This window comes from Protopterus annectens, chromosome 9.part0 (genome assembly GCF_019279795.1).
Source record: "Protopterus annectens isolate FY-2018-M chromosome 9.part0, PAN1.0, whole genome shotgun sequence".
NCBI lineage: Eukaryota > Metazoa > Chordata > Ceratodontiformes > Protopteridae > Protopterus > Protopterus annectens.
The window spans coordinates 1047921034-1047944772 of NC_056743.1; the positions used below are offsets into that span (position 1 = coordinate 1047921034).

Genomic DNA, 23739 nt, shown 5'->3' on the forward strand with positions numbered 1-23739 from the left:
GTGTTGTTTTTGCACCAAATGTACCTTTTGGGATTCTGGCCAAAAGTTCGACCTTGGTCTCATCAGACCATAACACATTTTCCAACATGCTTTTGGGAGACTTGATGTATTGTTTTGCAAATTTTAGCCAGGCCTGGATGTTTTTCTCTGTAAGAAAAGTCTTCCATCTTGTAATCCTACCCCCACAGTCCAAACGTATGGAGAATATGGGAGATTGTTGTCACATGTAGTACACAACCAGTCACATGTAGTACACAACCAGTAACTTGCCAGAAATTCCTGCAGCTCCTTCAGTGTTGCTGTAGGTCTCTTGACAGCCTCCCTAACCAGTTTTCATCTTGTCTTTTCATCAGTTTTGGAGGGACGGTCCAGTTCTTTGCAACATCACTGTTGTCCCATATTTTCTCCACTTTTTGGTGACTGTTCCATGGTATATACAATGCTGTGGAAAGATGTTCATCGTGTTACTCTGTTGCAGTCATCACACTTGGGGTTATCCTGTCGTCAGGCGGTCCCGCAGTCGGCCGGAATTCCAAAGTCTTGGTTCAGCGTCTGTTGCTGTCGCTTCTTCCCTGACGTCAGTGCACCAGGGGTATATATAATGCATCAGACGCCATTTTCTTCAGTCTTTCTTGCCGCGCGGTGCCCGAAGCAGAAGCAGTTCGCAAGTGCCGGTTGGCCGACTCCTGAGATTTTTGAAGTTGAATTTCAGATCCGAAGTCTTCAATAAAGCTAAGTACCCCGTTGGGGAAACTTTTCTTGCCTCAGACCGATGTCAGAAAAAGTTAACAATTGTATTTCTTGTGGGAAGCAAATACCTCATAAGGATTTTCATTCTTACTGCATACCTTGCCTAGGCCCAGACCATGACGTCACTAGTTGTCGTTTTTGTGCTAGGTTTAATAAGCGTACTATCAAAAGACGCTTTGATTTTGCACAACACTACTTCGGTAGAAAATTTAACTACACTATGCCATCGGAGCAACTGACTACCGGCGTGCACAAAAAACGCAAGAATAAGGACAGGCAGCCTAGACCCAAGCCAGACTCCGAGGCCTAGGATGGTCCGGTCTCCGGTTCACCGGTCTTCAGTGAGGATCCTATGCAGCCCCTGACTACCGCAGATCTGGAACCTGAGACCGCTTCGGAACTTTTGGCAGAACATACTAGGCCGACGTCGCCATTTTGTTTAGCCCCTACCTACGACACTGCTGAAAAAGATGTCGGTTCTGCAGAAACACCTTCGGTTTCTGAAGGCGTCTTCAGACCGACTATGCTCACCATAAAAACGTATCCTAAGACTAAGACTCCTATTAAACCTAAAAAGACTGCACTTCAGTCCCCTGTTCAAGGGCCCATGCCTAAGAAACAGATGCTCAAACTGGCTGAAGATTTGATCTCTTTAATCAGGGGTTCCCAACCCCCTCCCGACAAAAGGCCTAGACAAGAGGAAGATTATGCCTCCTCTGAACAAGTGTCTTATTTCCTCAGGTTCCTCTGAGGACCAAGATTATTCCTTCTCCCCTTATGAAGATTTTGATGCTGAGGATTCTATTCCCTCAGCTTCTCCTCCTGAAGACTACTCTTTTGGGGAAACTTTACACACTATGAGGGAACATTTTCACTGGGAAGGTCAGGACTACTCTGACTCAAAGAAAAGGCTCAGAGAGTTTCTTTTACTCCCCCACCACAGACCACTTGCCATCCCCCCAGTTTTGGACATTGTGGATGATGTTTACTTGGAATCCAGTTTGAACCCAGATTCTCTGCCTCCTGCTCCGGCCAAACCTGACAGATACTATAGAGTGCCTGATTCCCACAAATTTCTTTATAAAAGTCCTGTTGCTGATCAAGAGACTATCTCCCAGGGTCCCAGAGGGGCTAAGGCTTCTATGGCAAAAAATCCTGTACCCTCTGAAAGGGACTCCAGAGCACTAGACAGGTGGGGGAAAAAGGTTTACACCTCAGCCACTTTAGCTATGAGGGCACTAAACTGCCAGATGTCCTTCAAGAATGCAACTGCAGTCATAACATGTGGGTTGTCCTGCCTCAGGCAGCCCTCGGTCGGCCGGATTCCAAAGTCTGGGTCCGACGTCGGCTGATGTCGCATTTCTCTCCGACGTCAGAGCAGCTGGAGTACATAAGCATCAGCCAACGCCATTTTCTTCAGTCTTTCTTGCCGTGCGGTGCCCGAAGCAGAAGCAGTTCGCAAGTGCCGGTCAGTCAGCTCCTGTATTCTACGAGACAGAAGTCATCCAAAAAGCTAAGTACCCGTTGGGGACCTTTTCTTGCCTCAGCCGATGTCAGAAATTACTGAAAAAGTTAACAATTGTCTTTTTTGTGGTAAACAAATACCTCATAAGGATTTCCACTCTTACTGCCTCCCTTGCCTGGGCCCAGACCACGACGTCTCGGCCTGTGTAGCCTGTGCTCGCTTCAACAAGTGCACTCTCAGGCGCCGGGCGGAGTTCGCTGAAGTTTTTTTCTGCGATAAATTTGCTTACACCATGCCGTCGGATCTTCCGACATCGCAAACTCCCAAAAAGCGAAAAGACCAGGACCGACATCCTCGGCCCACGTCTACCACCGACTCCACGCCAAAACCTAGCGCGAGTGCTCCGGTTCCCTCTGAGACGGTCTCTCCACTGCTCCGAACCGAAGACACCGCATTACCGACGACTCCGATTCCAGATATTACAAAGATGCCAGTTATAGACTTTCCTCCGGATACCGAAACCGAGGAAATACCCGAGACCATTGCTGTAGACAAGGTCACTCCTGCACGTGGAGCTGCCAGGCCTCCTATGGCCATGTCTATTAAGGCCTACACTAGGGCTAAGGCAGCCAGCAAAACAAAGCATATTGCTTCCAAATCCTTACCTCAGCCGACTCCGGAGACACAAATTATGTCCATGGCTGCTGATTTAATTTCCATGATCAGAGGTTCACAGGCCCATCCTGAGAGAGCATCTCAACCTCCTCCTGATAAAAGGCCCCGGGTTGAACCCTCTGACCCTTCTCCTCCAGATGAAGATTCTTTTTTTTTTTTTTTTAAAACAAATTTATTGTTTTAACATATAAGAGAAATATCATAACAATTTTATACAAATAATTAAAAATAGGTATTATTATAATATTCAACAAAACAACTAAAGTATTTACAAAGACATCCACTACAATCAGATCAATTAATTAAACTAAAATACTGTGCTATTGAAATTAGAATTTTTTTTAACAAATTTTGTAAATTATCCCATACAATAAAATGTGATGTTTTTCTAGTTGTTCTCATTCTAATTGTGCTTATTTCCATATGACACATTATATTCATAACATTTTAAATTCATTGAGTGAAGGAGGTGTATCTGAAATCCAATTTCTAGTTATTTTGCTAGCCAGTGCTAGGATAGACCATAACAAGGGAAGCTTAATCTTTTAACACATTGAGGTACAGGTGTGTTGAATAATATAAGAGACTTAGAAATAATAAAATTATCTGTAAAAGAGCCTGCAAAAATTCATTAATTGACTTCCAGTATTCTTTCAACTTCATACAGTCATAAAACATATGAGCCCAGTCAGCATTAATTTCTACATTACATCTCTTACATAGATTATCTTTATTATTAATTTTATTCATCATCAAAGGTGTATAAAAAGATCTATGTAAAAATGTCCATGTATAAAGTCTCCAGACAATGGAAGATGTAGTTCTATAAGCAGATTCCAATATATATTGTTTATCTTGTTGAGTTGGTGGGTCCCCATTAATAGAGGTGAAATAATTCCAGTATGAATCTACATTGTAAAAAGTTTCTTGTCTGATAATTTTATGTATATATGAAAGTTTACCTTTATCAGAAACTTTATGCTGTAAATTTATTATCAAGTAATCAATCAGTTTTGGAATAGATTCTTTAACTGTTATAGACATTAGATCTATTCTATCAATGAGATGTTGTCTAAAGATCTGAACCTCTAACCAGCAAGTTTCTCTTAGATCAAATTCTTGTTTTAAGAAATCTAGATTTTAACTTTATTATCAGATATCAGCTGATACCAGTACTTTAGATTATTATCTATAGCTAAATGAGCTCCTTCAGAAGTAGATGACATAAGCATACCCTGAGTATAAATTATAGGGAATACAATAAAATTCCATTCCCTATACTTAGGGTGCATGAATATAAAGTTACGATAACTAATAATAATATTTAATGGGTAACAGACCATATGTTTAGGTGTAATAGGTGAAGTACAAAATTCCTTTAGCAACCACAACATGGAGTTATTTATAATCATATTTTATGTGTTAAGGAGATTTTCATGAAGTGCATACTAATTAGCTCCCAATAATCTTTCCATTTTATGACATATGACCGATCTATTAATAAAGTAATAACTTTTATAATAGAAGAGATAATATATAAATTAAAGTCTGGAAAAGAAATACCCCTTGAGACCAGCTATTAGCATGTTTCTTTAATGCAATCCTAGGTCTATTAGGTGCCCATAAGAAATTTAACATTAGTGTATTCAGTTTCTTGATAGTTATTTTTGTAGGTGAAAGTATTATTGATTGTATTAAGTATAAAATCTTGGGGAATATTATCATTTTAATAATTGTAAGTCTCTCCTCCATAGTAAAAACATATTATTCCAGGTATTAAAAGATTTTGTATATTAAGAAAACAGGTATTATAGTTATTATATATAATAGATTTAATATCTTTAGATAGTATTATACCTAAATAAGTTATCTGACCTGAGTTGGGTACATATTTAGTAAAATCACTAATGAGAGTATTTTTCGTGTATATATAGGTAGTATTTTAGTTTTTCTTCATTGAATATTAAACCAGAAATACTTTTAAAATTCATCATTTTATCAAATAAAGACTGCATAGAAGAATTAGATCCTGCTGATGTAATTAGAACATCATCTGCAAAAGTTGAATTTTTGATGTTGTATTTTCTTCTATTTCAAAACCCTCTATGTCAGTACTGTTTCTAATCAAATTAGCCCAAGGCTCCATTACTAAAGTGAATAATAGTGGAGAAAGTGGACATCCTTGCTTTGTACCTTTAAGAATGGGTATTTTTTGTGAAACATATGTTCCTACTTTAATATAAGCCAGCGTTCCTTTGTATAAATGCTCAATTAAATTTACAAATGCATCAGAGAAATTTGTGCATTTCAGTAAGGTAAACAGATAGTCCCAACTTACTGAATCAAATGCTGAACCTATATCAAGACTAATAAGTGTTAAATCTTTCTTTTTCCTATTTGCAAAATCAATTAATGTTAAAGTTCTTCTTATATTATCAAAAGTATTTCTATTTACAATGAAGCCCGTCTGATCTATGTCTATAATGCCCGGGATAATTGTCTTCAATCTATCAGCAAAAATACTCATAAACATTTTATAATCAACATTAAGTAATGAGATGGGTCGATATGAAGAACATCTAGTTGGATCTTTATTAGGTTTTAAAATTGGTGAAATAAATGTATATTGCCAAGATGGGGGGGGTTATTAACTCAGTTTGGGCCAGAATAAAAACCTTATGTATTAATGAATATATAGTTTTAGAAAGGATTTTATATATCTCTGGTATAATACCATCATTACCCGGTGCTTTGTTTGATTTAAGCTTATTTATTTGTGTAATAACTTCTGTATATGAAATACTCTTGTCCAATAGTTTAATCTGTTGTTTATTAAGCTTTTTATTCATGTTTGTGGTTATAAACTCCTTTATTTTATCTTTAGGTTCCATGTTAATGTTGTTATGGTTAATCTTGTGAAAGTGATTTCTAAATTCATCCAGTATTTCTGGTATACTAGAAACATTCTTCTTTTCCTTAGAGAAAAGATTTCTTTGATATGGTTTTGTTTATTCAATCTTTTGTTTTATTTTTAAGTCTATGTAAGTATTTGGGGCTTATTGAATAAGACAAAAACTTGTATTTCTCTAAAGTTATTTTAACTTTGAGTCAAAATTTCTTTGTATTTCTCATTTAGTTTGTTTATTTCTTCAATAACTTTCTTGTCCATAATATTTTCTTTATTATTATGTTTATAAGAGTCTAGTTTACTTTGAATATCTAACAATTCCTTATCCCAAGATTTCCTTTTGTTATTATACCATCTGATACTTTGTCCATATAGATATGATTTTAAGGCATCCCAAACATAGACAATGGAGACTTCAGGAGTATTATTTATGTCTAGAAAATGTTGTACTTCTGAAAGTATATATTCTTTATAGTCTTTTAGCTGAGTTAAGTATGCTGGTATCCTTTTGATCTGAACATTATGAGTATTTTTATCATGAATTCAAAAACAATTGAGTTATGATCAGATATAGGACATGAAATGATTTTGGAATTAATTAAATCTGTTACCATCTGGTTAGAAATAAAGACCCTATCTATTTTTGAATAAGTTTTGTATCTGTTAGAAAAAAAGGTGTATGGTAATGATTTTGACTCTGTCTAATTATTAATATCATTCAAATGATAAGAATTAGCAAAATCATTTAAATGTTTTGCATTAGATGTAATTCTTCTTTTCTTTATAGTGGTAGTATCACTTTCATGTAGTATACAATTAAAATCACCAGCTAAAATAATATCCCCTACAGAGAATGATATGATCTTATCAATATGATGTTTCACTGTATTAATACCAATTCCAGGTATCCAATATACATTAATTAAAGTGTAAGTCTTCCCATTAATTTGTATTGTAACCATACAAAACATTCCTTTGTCATCCTGACAAGACTTAATGGTTTTAGGAATGGGCATACTTTTATTCCATAAAATAGCCACTCCTCTTTTTTTCTGAGTGTGCTCTGAACTAACCAATACTGTATACTTATTAGTGGCTAGTTTATCAATATCTTTTTTCAAGAGATGGGTTTCTTGCAGGAAGACTAGATTGGCCTTGTGTAGATTAATGTATCTTAGTAGGCTTGCCCTTTTACACGGATTATTCAATCCATTAATGTTTAAAGAAATTCCTTTTAAAGATGTCATTTGGCATTTTTAAACTCAAGAATCTTATGATCGAAATAACAAATAACAAGATAAATAATGTTACATCTCCTCTTTTAGGTGTACCTTTAAATATAGCTGTATTTATTAAATCTCTTATGGGATTTTGTATAGGATTCAATTTTGTTTGTAGTGACAATGAGTGTACAAAATATATTGTGGATGTCAAAACTATATACATATAACAATGAACAAGTGAAAATAATGTAAGGATTAAACCTTGCATCCCGCCTGGAGTTGAAAACTCCAACTTAGAGCAGTATTTACTACTCAAGTTAACCCCTACCCTAAGCAGCAGTACCTCAGCTACCACCTTATCAATTTAATACTAGTTATATTTAACTGAGGTTAACAGTTTTCAATTCAATTATCTATCAAGACAAAACTACACATTTGGTAAAACAGCATCATATAAACTAAAATAAACTTTTTTTTTTTTAAACTGTTCATACTATTATATAGATCTATGTAATATATAACACTTGTATTCTAATAGCATTCAAATAATCTTAATGTTAAAAATCAAGAGGAGGGAAAATTATGTTCTAACATTCATTTAAATCAAAAACTTTGGCTAATATGATTCAGACATTACATGCATTAAGATGCATCTATTTTCTGTCATGTGAATTCTATCAACAGCTTCCAAAAAATCTTGAATTGTTTGTATATGAGCATTTACTTAAACTCATTATTGTCAATAGAGTAAAATATTGTATTCATAAAAATTATTATAAATCATATTGCATAGTTATGCAGATTCTCAGAAACACCTGCGTTATTACCTAAAAAAAAAAAGCCATCACACACATAAACACAGACACACACACATACATATACACACACACATATACCCACACACACACATACCCACACACACACATACCCACACACACACATACCCACACACACACACACACATACATATACACATACACATATATACATACATACACACACACACACACACACACACATATATATATATATATATATATATATGATCTCACTGAGTTGTGTGTTAGTAGAGCACTATCCTACTTGCTGTCCCTAGAATAAATCTGTCTGCTTTATACAAAATAATGCACAGCAAACACATATTAGTAACCAGATTTTACAATCATGCTAACCTACTGCTTTAAAATATATCACATGACATTTCTTCCAGAATAGAGTTATAAGATTATTTATGCTTGCCAATCAGATGAATTAAATGAGTTATAGTAAAGTATATGTTTGGGACACAAGTTTTTAACACAGATTATTATGCTACTGTTAAGTAGATTTTCAAAAACATTTAAATAAATGTTTCATTTTCTATGCCTTCTAAAATAAGATATTTACTTGCTACAAGAAACTACATCATCCAAACTCATCATAACTGACATATTTTATGAATAGAGTATTTTTCCTGAATCTGTGGTGTGTCAGTGTGATAACCTTGTCAATGTTTATACTAACTGCTTTCAGTTTCTCTGTGAAAATTCTGTGAGTGAAGCTTCTGAGGAAACTCATGGACACTATGCATGAGACAGCCCACATCCCAGATTGTCTCCCTTAACATTTTGGCGGGAAACTTATTAAAACTTGTGGCAAACATTCATTTTGTCAATAGAGTAAAATATTGTATTCATAGAAATTATTATAAATCATATTGGATAGTTATGCAGATTCTCAGGAAAAAAAAGCCATCACACTCACACACACACACACATACATACACACACACACACACACACATATATATATATATATATATATATATATATATATCTGATCTCACTGAGTTGTGTGTTAGTAGAGCACTCTCCTACTTGCTGTCCCTAGAATAAATCTGTCTGCTTTATACAAAATAATGCACAGCAAACACATATTGGTAACCAGATTTTACAATCATGCTAACCTACTGCTTTAAAATATATCACATGACATTTCTTCCAGAATAGAGTTATAAGATTATTTATGTTTGTCAATCAGATGAATTAAATGAGTTATAGTAAAGTATATGTTTGGAACACAAATTTTTAACACAGATTATTATGCTGCTGTTAAGTAGATTTTCAAAAACATTTAAATAAATGTTTCATTTTTATGCCTTCTAAAATAAGACATTTACTTACTACAAGAAACTACATCATTTAAACTCATTATAACTGACATATTTTATGAACAGAGTATTTTTCCTGAATCTGTGGTGTGTCAGTGTGATAACCTTGTCAATGTTTATACTAACTGTTTTCAGTTTCTCTGTGAGAATTCTGTGATTTGAAGATTCTGAGGTAACTCAAGGACATTGTGCATAAGACAGCCCACATCCCAGATTGTCTCTCTTAACATTTTGGCGGAAACTTATTAAAAACTAGTGACAAACATTCATTTAGCAGTGTAAATGCATCTAAACATGACAGAACCTCCACAATGTATTCCACAGATCATCACAGCCTCTATGCAAGTGAAATTAAACTCAAAATTACCAACAAGCAATAAAACTCAGCATTCTTCTCCCAACTCAATTTTCATACAAATCCTATTATTCACTGTGCCCACACAGTCTAAAGCATTTCTATATATTAATAAAGAAAAGAAAAAGAGAGTAGAAAATAAAAGGGTGAGGCAGAAATAAAAAATGTAAGAGAAAGCTGTAAGAAGTATATACAATGGAATGTTACTTACTGTTTATATTAATAGAGTTAAAAATAAAACATATTATTTACTCTTATTTAGTTCTGATTATTATTAGTTAAAGCATGACAGATTATTTACAAACAAGCATAAGCAGTATAATCAAGAAAGTATAATTAGAAATAGCATTTGAAGAACTTATAAACTTTTACAAGAAATAAATATGTTATTATTCTATTAATGATATTTGCATTACTGTTCTCTCCTGCCCTCCCCACCCTTTACCCACTACATAATCTAAATAGAATGTCATTGTTTAAACAAAGAAAATAATAAAAGAAGAAGGAAAAAAAAGGTAAAGATAAAAAGTATCAAATTACTAACCTTACTTTTTCAGAAAGAAAAACAAATCGAGTCACAGCCTGCCATTAAATCCTCAGGCATTTTGACTGGTTATGAAACAAAACATTTCTTTGCACATAGAGAATAACTTTGATTAAATCTTTTCCAAAATATTTGTGGCTTTCTGGAAATGCAGGAACTATATTCAAAAGATTAATAATGAACTAAAATGATGAGAGAGAAAAAACATATAACAAATCATTTGTTTTTAGTCTCTTCTTCTTCTCTGAAGTCTTCCAGGAAGCTTCAGTTGCCAATCTCTTTAATGAAGAACTAGCCCATTCCATTTCTTCTATTTTATCCAAAATCCTTTTTTCTTTGACAAACAGTAAAGCAGAGTCTAAATCATCGAAGACCTTAGGACCATCAGGAAGGAAGATTTTAAGCTTGGCATGAAACAGAAGGTATGTTTTAAACTGTGCTTTTTAAGCTCCTTATTAGTGGCAGAAAAACTTTTCTTTTAGCAATTACCATGGAAGAATAGTCATTGTCAAAACGCACAGTTGTCTCATTAAACTTAACAGGAGCTTTAGCCCAAGCAGATTTAAGAACCATCTCTTTATCAAAGATGATAGAAATCTAACTATAACTGATCTAGGATAGTTTTTGTTAGAGTTAGTATTAGCTATAGATCTATGTGCTCTTCGATACCAAAAGAGAATGCTTCTGGTAAATCTAAAGTTTTAGGGAGCCATGTTGTTAAAAAGAAGTAATATTGTTACCTTCAATATTTTCTGGCAGTCCAAAATCCTAATGTTATTGCCTAGATCTATTTTCCAGGTCATCCAGCTTTGTTTGTAAATGTGTATTTTGTTTCAGCAGAAACTCAATGTTGATTTCCTGTTCTTGTATTTTATTTTCCATGTCATTCACAGCTTCTTCTATGCCTGTCATCTGGATCTTCTGTTGTTGCAGGTCCATATGTAACAAGTCTATTTGTTTTGTAGTTTTTCTATGAAAGTGTCTATTTTAGTATCCATTTTATCCATCTTAGCAGTAAGTTGCTGGACTATAATTATCAGAGACTGAAGTTCTTTCTTGATGCTGGAGTCTTGAGAATTTGTCTTACTGGAACTCATTTCAGACTGATAAACTGACAGGAAAATTTCCAAAGTAATTTCTGACAGGAATATTATTAAGATTTCCTTTCTTTTTTAGATATAGTTCAAGAACTATATAAAACAAACATATTTAGAAAGAAAATTACTTCAAGAATTAATTTTTTAAGTAATTAATTCCTGTCAATGTAATGAAATTGGTGGAGCTGAAGAAATCTGCTGCTATCCTGTGTTCATCCTTGGCCACGCCCCCCTCCAGATGAAGATTCTGAGGGCTCTGTCCACTCTGATAGCCAGGAAGAGCTCTTCCAGACCTATGAGGACTCGGATCCAGAAGATTCCATACCTTCGGCCTCCCCTCCTGAGGATATTTCTTTTGGGGAAGTTCTGCACACCATGAGGGAACATTTCAAGTGGCATGGTCAGGAATATTCTGATTCTAGGAAACGCCTTCGGACTTTCCTTAAGAAGCCTCAGCACAGGCCCTTAGCTATTCCTCCTGTACTTGATGTTCTGGATGATTTGTATTCTGATTCTAGTGCAACCCCTGATTCTCTTCCTCCTGCTCCAGCCAAGCCAGACAGGTATTACAGGGTCCCAGAAACGCATTCCCATTTATTCAGGGCCCATACTGCTGATTTGGAAACTATTTCACAGGGGCCTAAAGGAGTTTCAGCCTCCACCTCAAAAAATCCTTTGCCCTCTAACCGGGAAGCAAGGTCATTAGAGAGATGGGGTAAAAAGGTTTACACATCCACTACCTTATCTATGAGAGCCTTAAATTGCCTTTTTCATATGTTCCAATATCAGGATTATCTCTTAGAAGATTTACAAAAAACATTAGCTTCTCCTGATCCTTTAGACAGGAAGACTTTGCAGGAAGCTGTACATAATACTCAGCAAGTAAGCAATCACTTCCTGCAGTGTGGATATGATGCACTGGAAGCTTCATGTAGGGCAGCTATGACAGGGGCAGTGATGCGTAGACATGCTTGGTTAAAAGATCAACCTCTACCAGATCATGTAAAAGCAAAACTTCTGGATGCACCTTTGGAAAAGAACAAGCTTTTTGGTGCAAATGCTAAGGATGTGTTAAAGACCATCGAAGAAAAAGCAAAATCAGTTCAGACTCTGAAAGATTTCCTCCAGGTTCAACCCCCCAGATTCAGTAGGAATTGGCCTTCAAAAAACTGGTCCTTTCCTAATCCAGAAAAGTTTCAAAGGGGTAAGAACAGACGTGGCCGAGGAAGAGGCCAATACAGAGGCCCTTACAGGGGACGACAATGGCAGCCAGGAAACCAAAGAAGTGACGCAGGGGTTTCACCTGCCCAACAACCACAAACTCTCAATGACTTTCCTCTACTACCGCCTACCAGGGAACCTCTAGAAGCTCCCTTGGGCGGGAAATTATCTCTGTTTGCAGAAAACTGGCACAGACTGACAAAGGACAAATGGATTTTGGACATTATAGACCGAGGGTACAGGTTTCATTTTCATACCTTACCAAGAAAACAAGGCATGCCAAATCTACCACAACATCAAAGGGCAGAGGCTATCAAGCAAATCATTCTGCTGACTCGAATGAAAGCAATAGAAAGAGTTCCACAACAAGAACAAGAACAGGGGTTTTACTCAAGACTGTTCCTTGTTCCAAGAAAAGAATCTCAATGGGGACCAATACTGGACTTGTCCGCATTAAACACCTTTCTCATAGTACCAAAGTTCGAAATGCTGACTCTACAGCAACTCCTTCCCATGTTGGGCAAGGGGTCGTGGCTGATTACTCTGGACCTCAAGGAGGCATACCTGCATGTCCCTATCAGACACAGCTGCAGAAGATACCTCAGATTTCTTGCAGGGCCAGAGCATTATCAATTCTCAGCATTGCCATTTGGCTTATCTACTGCCAGAGTATTTACAAAATGCCTGGCTTCAGTAATTGCTCATTGCAGGCTCCAGGGTATACAAATTTACCCGTACCTGGACGACTGCCTCATACAAGCAGACGACAAATTGATGTTGACAAAAAACCTGGATTATGTCATACGATTACTTCAAGCTCTGGGATACACAGTCAACTTCCAAAAGTCAAGACTGCAGCCATCCCAGCAAATAATCTTCTTAGGAGCCAAACTAGACACAGCCTCTCAGATGGCTTACCTGACAGAAGACAAGCAAGAAAAGTTAACTCAATACTTCAAAGGTTTAGCAAAACTCACCCAGATGACTGCAAGGAAATTCCTACAGGCCCTGGGTTACATGGCATCCTGCATTCTACTGGTTCCATTAGCAAAACTACACATGAGAAAGCTTCAATGGTACCTAAAAGCATTTGGTCTCAACACAGCAACAACTTGGAGACAATCATACCACTCATTCCATGCCTACAAAAGGAATTCCTATGGTGGGCCTCGGTGAGCCAGGAAAACACAGGTATGTCATTCAAAAAACCACAGATAACACAGACCATGACTACAGATGCCTCAGACCTTGGATGGGGGGCGCACATGGAAGGCAGGTGTATACAAGGACAATGGTCTCCAAAGGAAACACATCTGCATATAAACCAAAAGGAAATGCTGGCAGTAATGCATGCTATCGAGGCTTTTCAACACCAACTCCAGCAAGGCCATTTAATGATAAGGACAGACAACACCACTGTGATGTGGTGCATAAACAAGCAGGGGGGCACCCACTCTTACCCCCTTTGCAGACTGACAATGCAGCTTTGGGAGAAGTCTCTGAGCCTAAACATCCAGTTACAATCCCAGTTTGTTCCAGGAAAAGACAATGTGTTGGCGGACAGCCTAAGCAGGAATTTCACAGATCCACACGAGTGGAGGTTACATCCGAAGGCTTTCAGACAACTCACTTCGACATGGGGCAAGCCAGAAGTGGACCTATTTGCCTCTCACCTCAATCATCTTCTACCAAAATTTTGCACAAGGACATACCATCCAAAGGCTTGGAAAATAGATGCCCTTTCATTCAACTGGAACTCCCTAGCAATCTATACATTCCCACCTCTGCCTCTGATGACCTCAGTATTACTAAAGATCAAAGCAGAGAAGCCCAAGGGAATCATAATAGCTCCGGATTGGCCAAGACAACACTGGTACCCACTACTACGGAGCATATGTCACACCAGGAGGTGGGCCCTCCCTCAGTGGCCTCTACTTTTGACTCAACACAATTTCAAAACACTGCATCCAAGCCTTCAGACACTGCAGCTAACAGCCTGGGAGATCCCATAAATAACTTCAGCTTATCTCTCTCCAAGGAAGTTCAGCGGATACTAACAGAGGCTCGAAGACCATCCACCAGAAAGGTTTACTTAGCAAAGTGGAAAAGATTCAGCAATTGGAATACCAGCAAGGGACATGATGCATCATTACTGAGCATCCCACTCATCTTGGAATATTTGGCAGATGTTACAGAGCGGCCTCTCATATTCTTCAATAAAAATACATGCATCTGCTATTTCAGCTAGATACAACACTGATCCTCCTGTTTTGTCTCACCCCTTACTAAAACAATTCCTCAGGGGAATCAAGAATATTAAGCCACCAAGAAAGGCCCCAGTGCCAGCCTGGGACCTCAATTTTGTCTTAGAAAAACTGACTCTACCTCCTTTTGAGCCAGCAGCTTCAGTTGACTTGCAATTTCTCTCATGGAAGACAGCTTTCCTGTTGGCAATTACCTCAGCAAGAAGGGTTTCGGAGCTACAGGCCCTAATGGCAATACCACCCTTTATTATTTTCCACAGAGACAGGGTTTCATTAAGGACCAACCCTACTTTTATGCCAAAGGTGGTATCTAGGGTTTCTCTAAATCAAGCCATTCATCTGCCTGCTTTCTTCCCCAATCCTGAGAATAAGGGGAAAGACTTTTGCATACCTTGGACATTCATAGACAACCCGATACTACCTTGACAGAACCAAGGCCAGTAGGAAGTCTGAACAGCTTTTGTGGCTTACGCCCTGCAGTCCAAGGAAAAGCAATTTCAAAACAGACTATTTCTAAATGGATTGGACATTGCATCAGATTCTGTTATTCCTTTCATGGGAAGACTGTTCCAGCCTATGTCAGACCACATTCCACCAGAGCTACAGCCACCTCTACAGCATTTTTAAGAGGGGTGCCTACAAAGGACATTCTAGAAACTGCTACATGGAGCTCCGTGCATACATTCTCCAAACACTACAATCTCCCTCTATATTCCAGATCCAGAGCAGGCTTTGCTTCGGCAGTCCTGCAGGGTTTGATTGCCACACCATCTCTTTCCTAGAGCATACCTCTTCCCCCAGCTAAGCTATGGTATTCTACCCACATGTTATGACTGCAGTTGCATTCTTGAAGGACATAGTACAGTTTTGTACCTACCATAAATGTAGATGTCCGATAGACATGCAACTGCAGTCGGGTTTTCCTCCCTCCATACCCCTCTATGCCTAGGGTCCACTCCTATCCCCCTTTCTCTTAGCTGGGGATATCTGTTATGGTGTATTTGTTTTATTGCTCATGTATTTGTTTGGAATCCTGTTTTTGTCTTCCAATTTGATTACAGCCTTCCTTGGAGGGCACCTGGCATCTGGGGCAAGAAACACTGAAGAAAATGGCGTCGGCTGATGCTTATGTACTCCAGCCGCTCTGACGTCGGAGAGAAATGCGACATCAGCCGACGTCGGACCCAGACTTTGGAATCCGGCCGACCGAGGGCTGCCTGAGGCAGGACAACCACATGTTATGACTGCAGTTGCATGTCTATCGGGCATCTACATTTATGGTAGGTACAAAACTGTACTTTTCACATGCTAAAATATCAGCAATTTCTAATGTCTCAGTTAAAACAAAAAATGAGCACACTCCCTCAACAGTCTGAATTGAAAGAAATGCAGGATCTGTTGCATGCAACTGAACAGGTGGGCAAACATACTTTACAATGTGGGTTTGATTCTTTGGAGGCTTCCTGCAGAGCAGCTGTCACTGGGTCTGTTATACGTAGGCATGCTTGGTTAAAGGAACAAACTCTGCCTGATCATGTTAAAGCAAAGCTTCTAGATGCTCCCTTACAGCAGGATGTTCTTTTTGGAGTTAAAGCAGAAGAAGTCTTAAAGAAAATGGAGGATAAGGCAAAATCTATGCAGACAGTCAAAGATTTCCTACAGGTACAGCCCCCTCACTTCAGCAGAAATTGGCCAACAAAAAATTGGTCCTTTCCAGCTACTGACAGACCACAGAGGGGTAAATACAGACGTCCAAGAGGCAGAGGACAACCACAAGCCCAGTACAAACCTCGACAATGGGGCACTGCAGCACAGAAGGGAGGAGAAGACAGGTCCCAAACTACCTGAAGGCAAACTCAATGACTTGCACCTCATCTGGCCAAGCAACACTCTCTTGGCAGCCCCGTTGGGAGGAAAACTCGCACTTTTTTCAGACACATTGTCACAAAGGACAAATGGGTCCTAGACATAATTTCACGAGGATACAGATTCCATTTTCACACCTTGCCAGTGAAAAGAGGAATGCCAAACCTGCCACAAAATCAATGGACATGAGAGCCATTCAACTGGTACCTACTCGAGAGCAAGGCCAAGGATTTTACTCAAGACTCTTTCTAGTTCCCAGAAAGGACAATGCCTGGAGACCAATTCTGGACCTTTCAATTCTAAACACCTTCTTACAAGTACCCAAATTCAAGATGCTAACACTACAGCAGCTTCTTCCCATGTTGGGCAAGAAAGCATGGCTAGTAACGTTGGACCTCAAGGAGGCATACCTGCATGTTCCGATCAGACAAAGTTGCAGAAGATACCTCCGTTTCATTGCAGGTTCAACCCATTACCAATTCTCTGCACTGCCCTTTGGCTGATCTACTGCACCCAGGGTCTTCACAAAATGCCTGGCACCAGTAATTGCATACTGCAGACAAAGAGGAATTCAAATATACCCATACCTGGACGACTGCCTCATCCAAGCAGAAAGCAAGGACATCCTCTTACAACATCTGGCTTTTGTAAAACATCTTCTACGTTGCCTGGGGTACACAGTAAACGAAAAGAAATCAAAACTAGTACCCTCACAAAATATGACATTCCTGGGTGCCAGCTTGAATACAACGGCCCAGAAGGCTTATCTGACGCCAGACAAACAACTACAACTGACTCAATATTTCAAAACAATGGCAACAAAGACCCAACTGCCTGCAAGAAAAATTCTGCAGGCCTTGGGCTTCATGTCATCTTGCATACTACTAATACCATTTGCAAAGCTGCATATGAGGAAATTGCAGTGGTACCTAAAAAGCGTATGGTCTCAACACAGCCACAGCTTGGACACAATGATATCTCTCATTCCCTGCCTACAACAGGAGTTTCTATGGTGGTCACTGGCATGTCACCTCAACAAGGGTCAGCCTTTCACCTTGCCCCCAGCCAGGCAAACTATGACAACAGATGCATCGGACTACCCCTGGGGGACACACATGGCAGGACAGTGCGTTCAAGGCGTATGGACTGCAGATCAAAGGAATCTGCACATCAATCAAAAAGAGATGCTAGCTGTACAGAATGCTCTGACAGCCTTCAAGAATCTATTACATCCAGGACAACTTACAATAAAGATGGACAACACCACAGTAATGTGGTACATAAACAAATAAGGGGGTATACACTCCTACCCTTTATGCAGGCAAGAAATGACCTTGTGGAACACAGCTCTGGCTTACCAAGTTCAGTTACAAGCTCAGTTCCTGCCAGGAAAAAAGAACACATTGGCAGACGACCTCAGCAGAAACATCATGGATCTCCACGAGTGGAAACTGGATCCACAAGTATTTGCAATGATAACTCAAAAATGGGGCCTTCCAGACATAGACCTGTTTGCCAGTCCTCAAAACTATCAACTAACAAAATTTTGTACAAGGACACTTCACCATCAAGCTTGGAAAGTGGATGCACTCTCATTCAGTTGGAAAAACCTGACAGTATATGCCTTCCCTCCATTGCCTCTCCTCACAAAGGTGCTTCTGAAAGTCAGAAAGGAGAGACCACGACTGATACTTATAGCCCCAGACTGGCCATGCCAGCACTGGTATCCACTATTGAGGAATATGGCCCAGGGCCCACCTTCGATTTTACCACAAATTGCCCATTTGCTCACACAGCAAAACAATCAGATTCTTCACAGCCAGCTAAAAACCTTAAATCTGGCTGCATGGCAAATCACCTAAACATCCAGCCAACTCCTCTTTCCCAAGCAGTTATGGATGTTATTTTGGAAGCCAGGAAGCCCAGCACCAGGAAGGCCTATTCGGACAAATGGAAAAGGTTTTGTGCCCGGAACCAAGCAAAAGACCAAAACACACTTCAGCCTCACATGCCTCAGATTCTACAGTATTTAACTGAGATGTTGCACAAAGGACTTTCTTTTCTTCCATTAAAATCCATGCATCAGCTATTTCAGCCCACTACAACATGGAACCACCCTTATTTTCGCATCCACTTCTAAGGCAGTTCCTCAGAGGGGCAAAAAACATTAGGCCCCCAAGGAGATCACCTACACCAACATGGGACCTAAATTTTGTTCTGGAAAAACTTACGCTACCTCCCATTGAACCAGCTTTCTCTGCAGATCTACAGTTCCTATCATGGAAGACTGCCCTGCTGCTAGCAATAACTTCAGCTAGAAGAGTCTCAGAGCTGCAGGCACTAATGGCAGTGGAACCTTTCCTCATTTTCCATCAAGACAGAGTTTCTCTATGCACTAATCCTTCCTTCATGCCTAAGGTGGTTTCCAGTGTGTCTTTAAATCAAACCATTCACTTACCCACCTTCTTCCCAAACCCACAGAACAAAGGAGAAAGACTCCTGCATTCCTTGGACATTCACAGGCAACTTTGTTACTACTTGGATAAAACTAAGGCTTTCAGAAAGTCTGACCAGCTCTTTGTATCCAATGCTACAGCTTCACAAGGGAAGGCTATATCAAAACAAACCATTTCCAAATGGATAGGACATTGCATTCATTTTTCCTATACCCATCATGGAAAACCAGTTCCTGCTACCATTAGGCCCCACTCTACCAGGGCAACAGCTACATCTACAGCCTTCCTCAGGGAGGTTCCAACCAAGGAGATTTTGGAAGCTGCAACTTGGAGTTCAGTACACACCTTTACCAAACACTGTCACTTACCACATTACTCTAAGACTAGGGCTGGCTTCGCCACTGCAGTTCTGCAGGGCCTTCTAGCCTCCTCTAACCTTCTATAACTCCTCCACCCATCCATAGCTTTGGGATTCTACCCAAGTGTGATGACTGCAGCAGGGTAACACGATAAACATAGTACAGTTTTGTACCTACCATAAATGTAGATGTTCGAGTGTTCACCATGCTGCAGTCCAGGTTACCCTCCCTCCATCCCCTCTGATCTAACTGGCTAAATCTCTACAATACCTTTCTGATGTATTTGCTTATAGCTGGAGGGATTTTGTGTTTGTGCAAAAAATTACTTAATTTGCTACTAATTACTGACCACCTTTTTGGGGGCACCTGACATCTGGGGCAAGAAAAACTGAAGAAAATGGCGTTGGATGCATTATATATACCCCTGACGCACTGACGTCAGGGAAGACATGACAGCAACCGACGCCGGACCAAGACTTTGGAATTCCGGCCGACTGCGGGACCGCCTGACGACAGGATAACCCCAAGTGTGATGACTGTAGCAGGGTGAACACTCGAACATCTACATTTATGGTAGGTACAAAACTGAACTTTTTCTGTGCCCTTCTCCTGACTGATGCCTTTCAACAATGAGATCCCTTTCATGCTTTGTAAGCTCTCTGTGAACCATGGCTTTTGCTGTAGCAGGCAACTGAGTAAATGTCAGGAAAATTCTGCTAGGATAGCCGAACTTTATTTGGGGTTAATCACAATTTCTTTAATTTGTGGCAGGTGTGTACCCAAGAAGACTGAATGGTGTAATTAAATCAAAAGGTGCTTCAACAAAGTATTATTTTAAGGGTGTGCACACTTATGCAGCCAGCATATTGTACGTTTTTTTGTTTTTTATATTTTTTCCCCTAACAGATTTGTTTTTCAATGTAATTGTACATGTTATAGGTCACATTAAAGGTGGGAAAAGTTTTGAAATGATTTATTGTGGTCTCATTTTTTTATATCACAAAACCTGGCATTTTAACGGGTGTGTCCACTTTTTATATCCACTGTATATATAATTTGTGTGTTCAGGCATTGACATGGCATCAAACTTGATGAGAGGTAATTCCGACTGCTAGTGCATTATGGGAAGGACAATCTTAAAGGGGGATGAGGCTGGGAGCATTGGTGCTGCAGATTATAATATGACAGGCAGCCTGAGGACCTACAGATTGTATCTAATGGGCATGAAAGAAAGGATTTAGCATTATGGTAAGTACACAAGTTTTGTTAAGCATACCGAATATTTTGATTTTTCATTTAAGTTTTAAAAATATCTCAAGTGTACTTTTCAATTCAGTTACACATGGTTGTCATGGATTTGCAGAGAGGTTTTGTACCTGACTATGTATTACCTGATTTACCATTATCTTTCTTGTTGCTTTAATTTTCATAATTGCAGTGATAAGCTGTTAGTGTTATGTAGTAAATACATAGTAGACCAGTCTAATTTGTAAACTCCAGATGTATTAAGAGACATATTTTAGCGGTTTCATTGTGTTCTAATCCATTATCATCTCCCACCATTTTCCCAAACCGGAAGCACTTTCACAGACCTTGATTCTTTTACTGTGTAGCAGTGAAGGGTAGGGGGCACGTTCATCATCTTTACAAGAGTTTGCTAGAAGATTATTCTGTTAATGTAGTTCTGCACAAATTTGCATTTACTGTCTTTCAGTGGTTGTCATTGCAGATAGGTGTCTGGCTTATGCAGTGCTTTTTCTTTACTTTTGTAAAAATGTTTGCTGTAAATCCTTAGCACCTATAATTTTAGTCTCATGCATTTGTTGGTGTTAAATGTAGTTTCCATTTGATGCTGTAAGGCTCTTTTCTGCAGTTTGTAATACAGCTCAAGTTCATTTTCCAATAAATGTGTACTTTGCAGGAGAGAAAGTAAGAAGGATCGGGATCAAAAATCAACGTCTGAGCCAAAGAAATATGAAGAAACACCAGCACCTGTAAGAAACTTCATATATATATATATATTTTCTGTTTTGTATTTTATGATGATTGGGTTAAAGATGTAGTACAAATCATAGAACTACAAGTGTAAAATCTCTTGGTTTGAAAATTATTTTGCAAAACTGCAAGGCAGTCGCTCGTTAAAGGTATGCAGGGCTGTTTACCTATTGTATTCCTCTTCATGGGTTTATAAATGAGCCCCTACAGATGCAGTGACTAAATGCTAAGTAGTGATTTAGAAGAGGGATGAAACCCCGAGTGTGACCCAAGTAGCAGGGGTTAGATTTGCTGCCCGGCGCTGCAGAAACCAAGCAGAGAGTGGTATGCTTGAAGGGGACATGGTCATCTTGCTTCACTTGTTGGGAGTTGGGTGCAGCATGCAGGGTGATAAGATTGTTCTTTCGGAGACGTATGAAACAACATCCCATGCTTAAATAGAAGGTACTGCTTGCTGTGCCCCCTGCAGAAGAGAGTGATGTCCATTACGGTCTGAGTGAGCACAATGGGATAGTAAGACATGCTGGAAAAGAGTGGGAACACACTGATGGCTGCCTAAACAGTGACCTCACTTTGGTGAACCTTACTTTGGTGATGGGCTAATTGACTAGGAGGGGACTGATGGATCCTTAGGCAGCACAAAAAAAAAAAAAAAAAAAAGAGAGAGAAAATGTGTGTTTTTAATTGAGCAGTAAGACATTTATAGTGATTTAAAGAAAGCTTTTAAATTATGACACCATGATCATTATGCTCAGATTTAATATAGTTTTATTTGTTGTTCTGGTAAGTGATCTAGTCCTTCACAGACCGTTTCCACCATGACTATTGGTAAACGCATTGCACTTCGTGTTTCCTGTTGTCAGGAGCACAGGTTTTGATTCCTTCCACATCTATTTGCCTATTGTGCTACTCTGAAGAAGTCACTTAACCATGCAGTGCTCCTGAGTTACCCTTGAAAAGCGACAATTGTGTCCATTGAGTTTGCCTATTTAACCAGTTGACAAAATACATTTTGGATAGTTCTTGGGATATCCAGTAGGCAGTCATCTGGCATGTTTTGGGTCTTTAAGGACCCCAGAAGAAGGACCTGTAGACTTCATAAAGTGACCAGAGATCATGACTGAACACTGTAGCTTCAGCTGTGAATAAGAACCTTAATCAGTGAGTTACTGTACTGCAGTAATCTTTGAACTGTTGGTGCTGAAAAGCCAGATGTGTTTAATAAAATGTGTATTGTCTGATGTTAGATATCTAATTACATAGGCTGTGTACTGTTCACTTTTGTCCAAAAATTTCAGCGGACATGTTTCTCAAAATACCTTTAAATGTATTGTGACAACTGTTCTTGTGTAGAATTATATTCGTCATTTCAGAAAGTGTGTTGAACTGACTTATTTACTGAACCAGGCATTTATGAGTTTGTGTTGAGGCATGTTACACATGGGTAAGCCAAAAGAAAAAGTGTAACTGAGAAAAAGAAACTTGTCCTTGTCTCATTTGGAGGGTGTTCAGTTTGCTTGATGAGAGGCAGTCAGGAGACAGTAAACCTGTGTAGTCTTCTCTGTGAGTGAGTTTAGCATTCTACTACTCCATTCTTACCATCTTCCTCACCCTTTCTCCAACTGTCCCATGGCCTCCTGAATGTCTGTCTGGACTCCCTGAGCACATCCCCAGTCCAGTATTCCATTCTGTTTGTCCAAAGCCCTCATTGTGAGAAATGTTCAGAGATCCCGGGATTAATTAGCTCCAGCAGTCTGCTGTCTGTGCCCCATATTCCCACTTCTATCCCTCCTGTTCAGGATTGTGTCTTAAATATGTCCTTAATATGATCTTATGCCCCTCCTCCCCATTTTCTAGTTTTTAGTGTTTGGTCACATCATTTCCTTTCCATCCCACGCACCATTTGGAGACTGACCATATTAGACTCCAGCACTTTGATGCCCCTTTCTTTTTTATGACCTCCAGAACTGCACACAGTACTCATTTGTGGCCTTGTCACAGTCCTGTAGACCTGGAGGCTAACTGCTGTTTCTGGGGATGCATAGCAGCATTTTGTTGACTGCTGTCTCGTTTTTTCTTTCTCTTCTTGTCAGTCTCCTGCTTGCTACTGCCAGTGCCCCCTTTCTTTTTTTTTGCTCCTGAAGGACCATTGCAGCTGTGTGATCAGCACCCTTGCATCATTTTTTCTGCTAGTTTACCATTAGCTCCATTCCCTCATATTATACTTTCAGAGAAGCAACATTCCAGTTTTCTTTGTCTAAGTCCTGCCCTTTAGGCTGCAATGTGACTCAGTGGTCTACATTTCTGCTTCATAGCCAAGTGTCCAGGATTCAGTCTTTATTTCTGGCCATTGTGTATGTAATATAGCCATAAAACCTGATCAGCTCTCTCTAGCTATAAACTCACAGTGGT

General features: G+C 39.0%; 1 protein-coding gene across 2 annotated transcripts in view; it reads left to right on the forward strand.

Annotated features, from left to right (window-relative positions):
• Window positions 1-23739, forward strand: part of EIF4B (eukaryotic translation initiation factor 4B) — a 1945171-nt gene that overhangs the window by 1782363 nt on the left and 139069 nt on the right. For both annotated transcript variants that reach the window (XM_044083849.1, XM_044083848.1), the window contains one exon: window positions 21254-21326. In XM_044083849.1, coding sequence (XP_043939784.1) covers window positions 21254-21326 — 73 coding nt within the window. The remainder of the gene's footprint in view (window positions 1-21253; window positions 21327-23739) is intronic.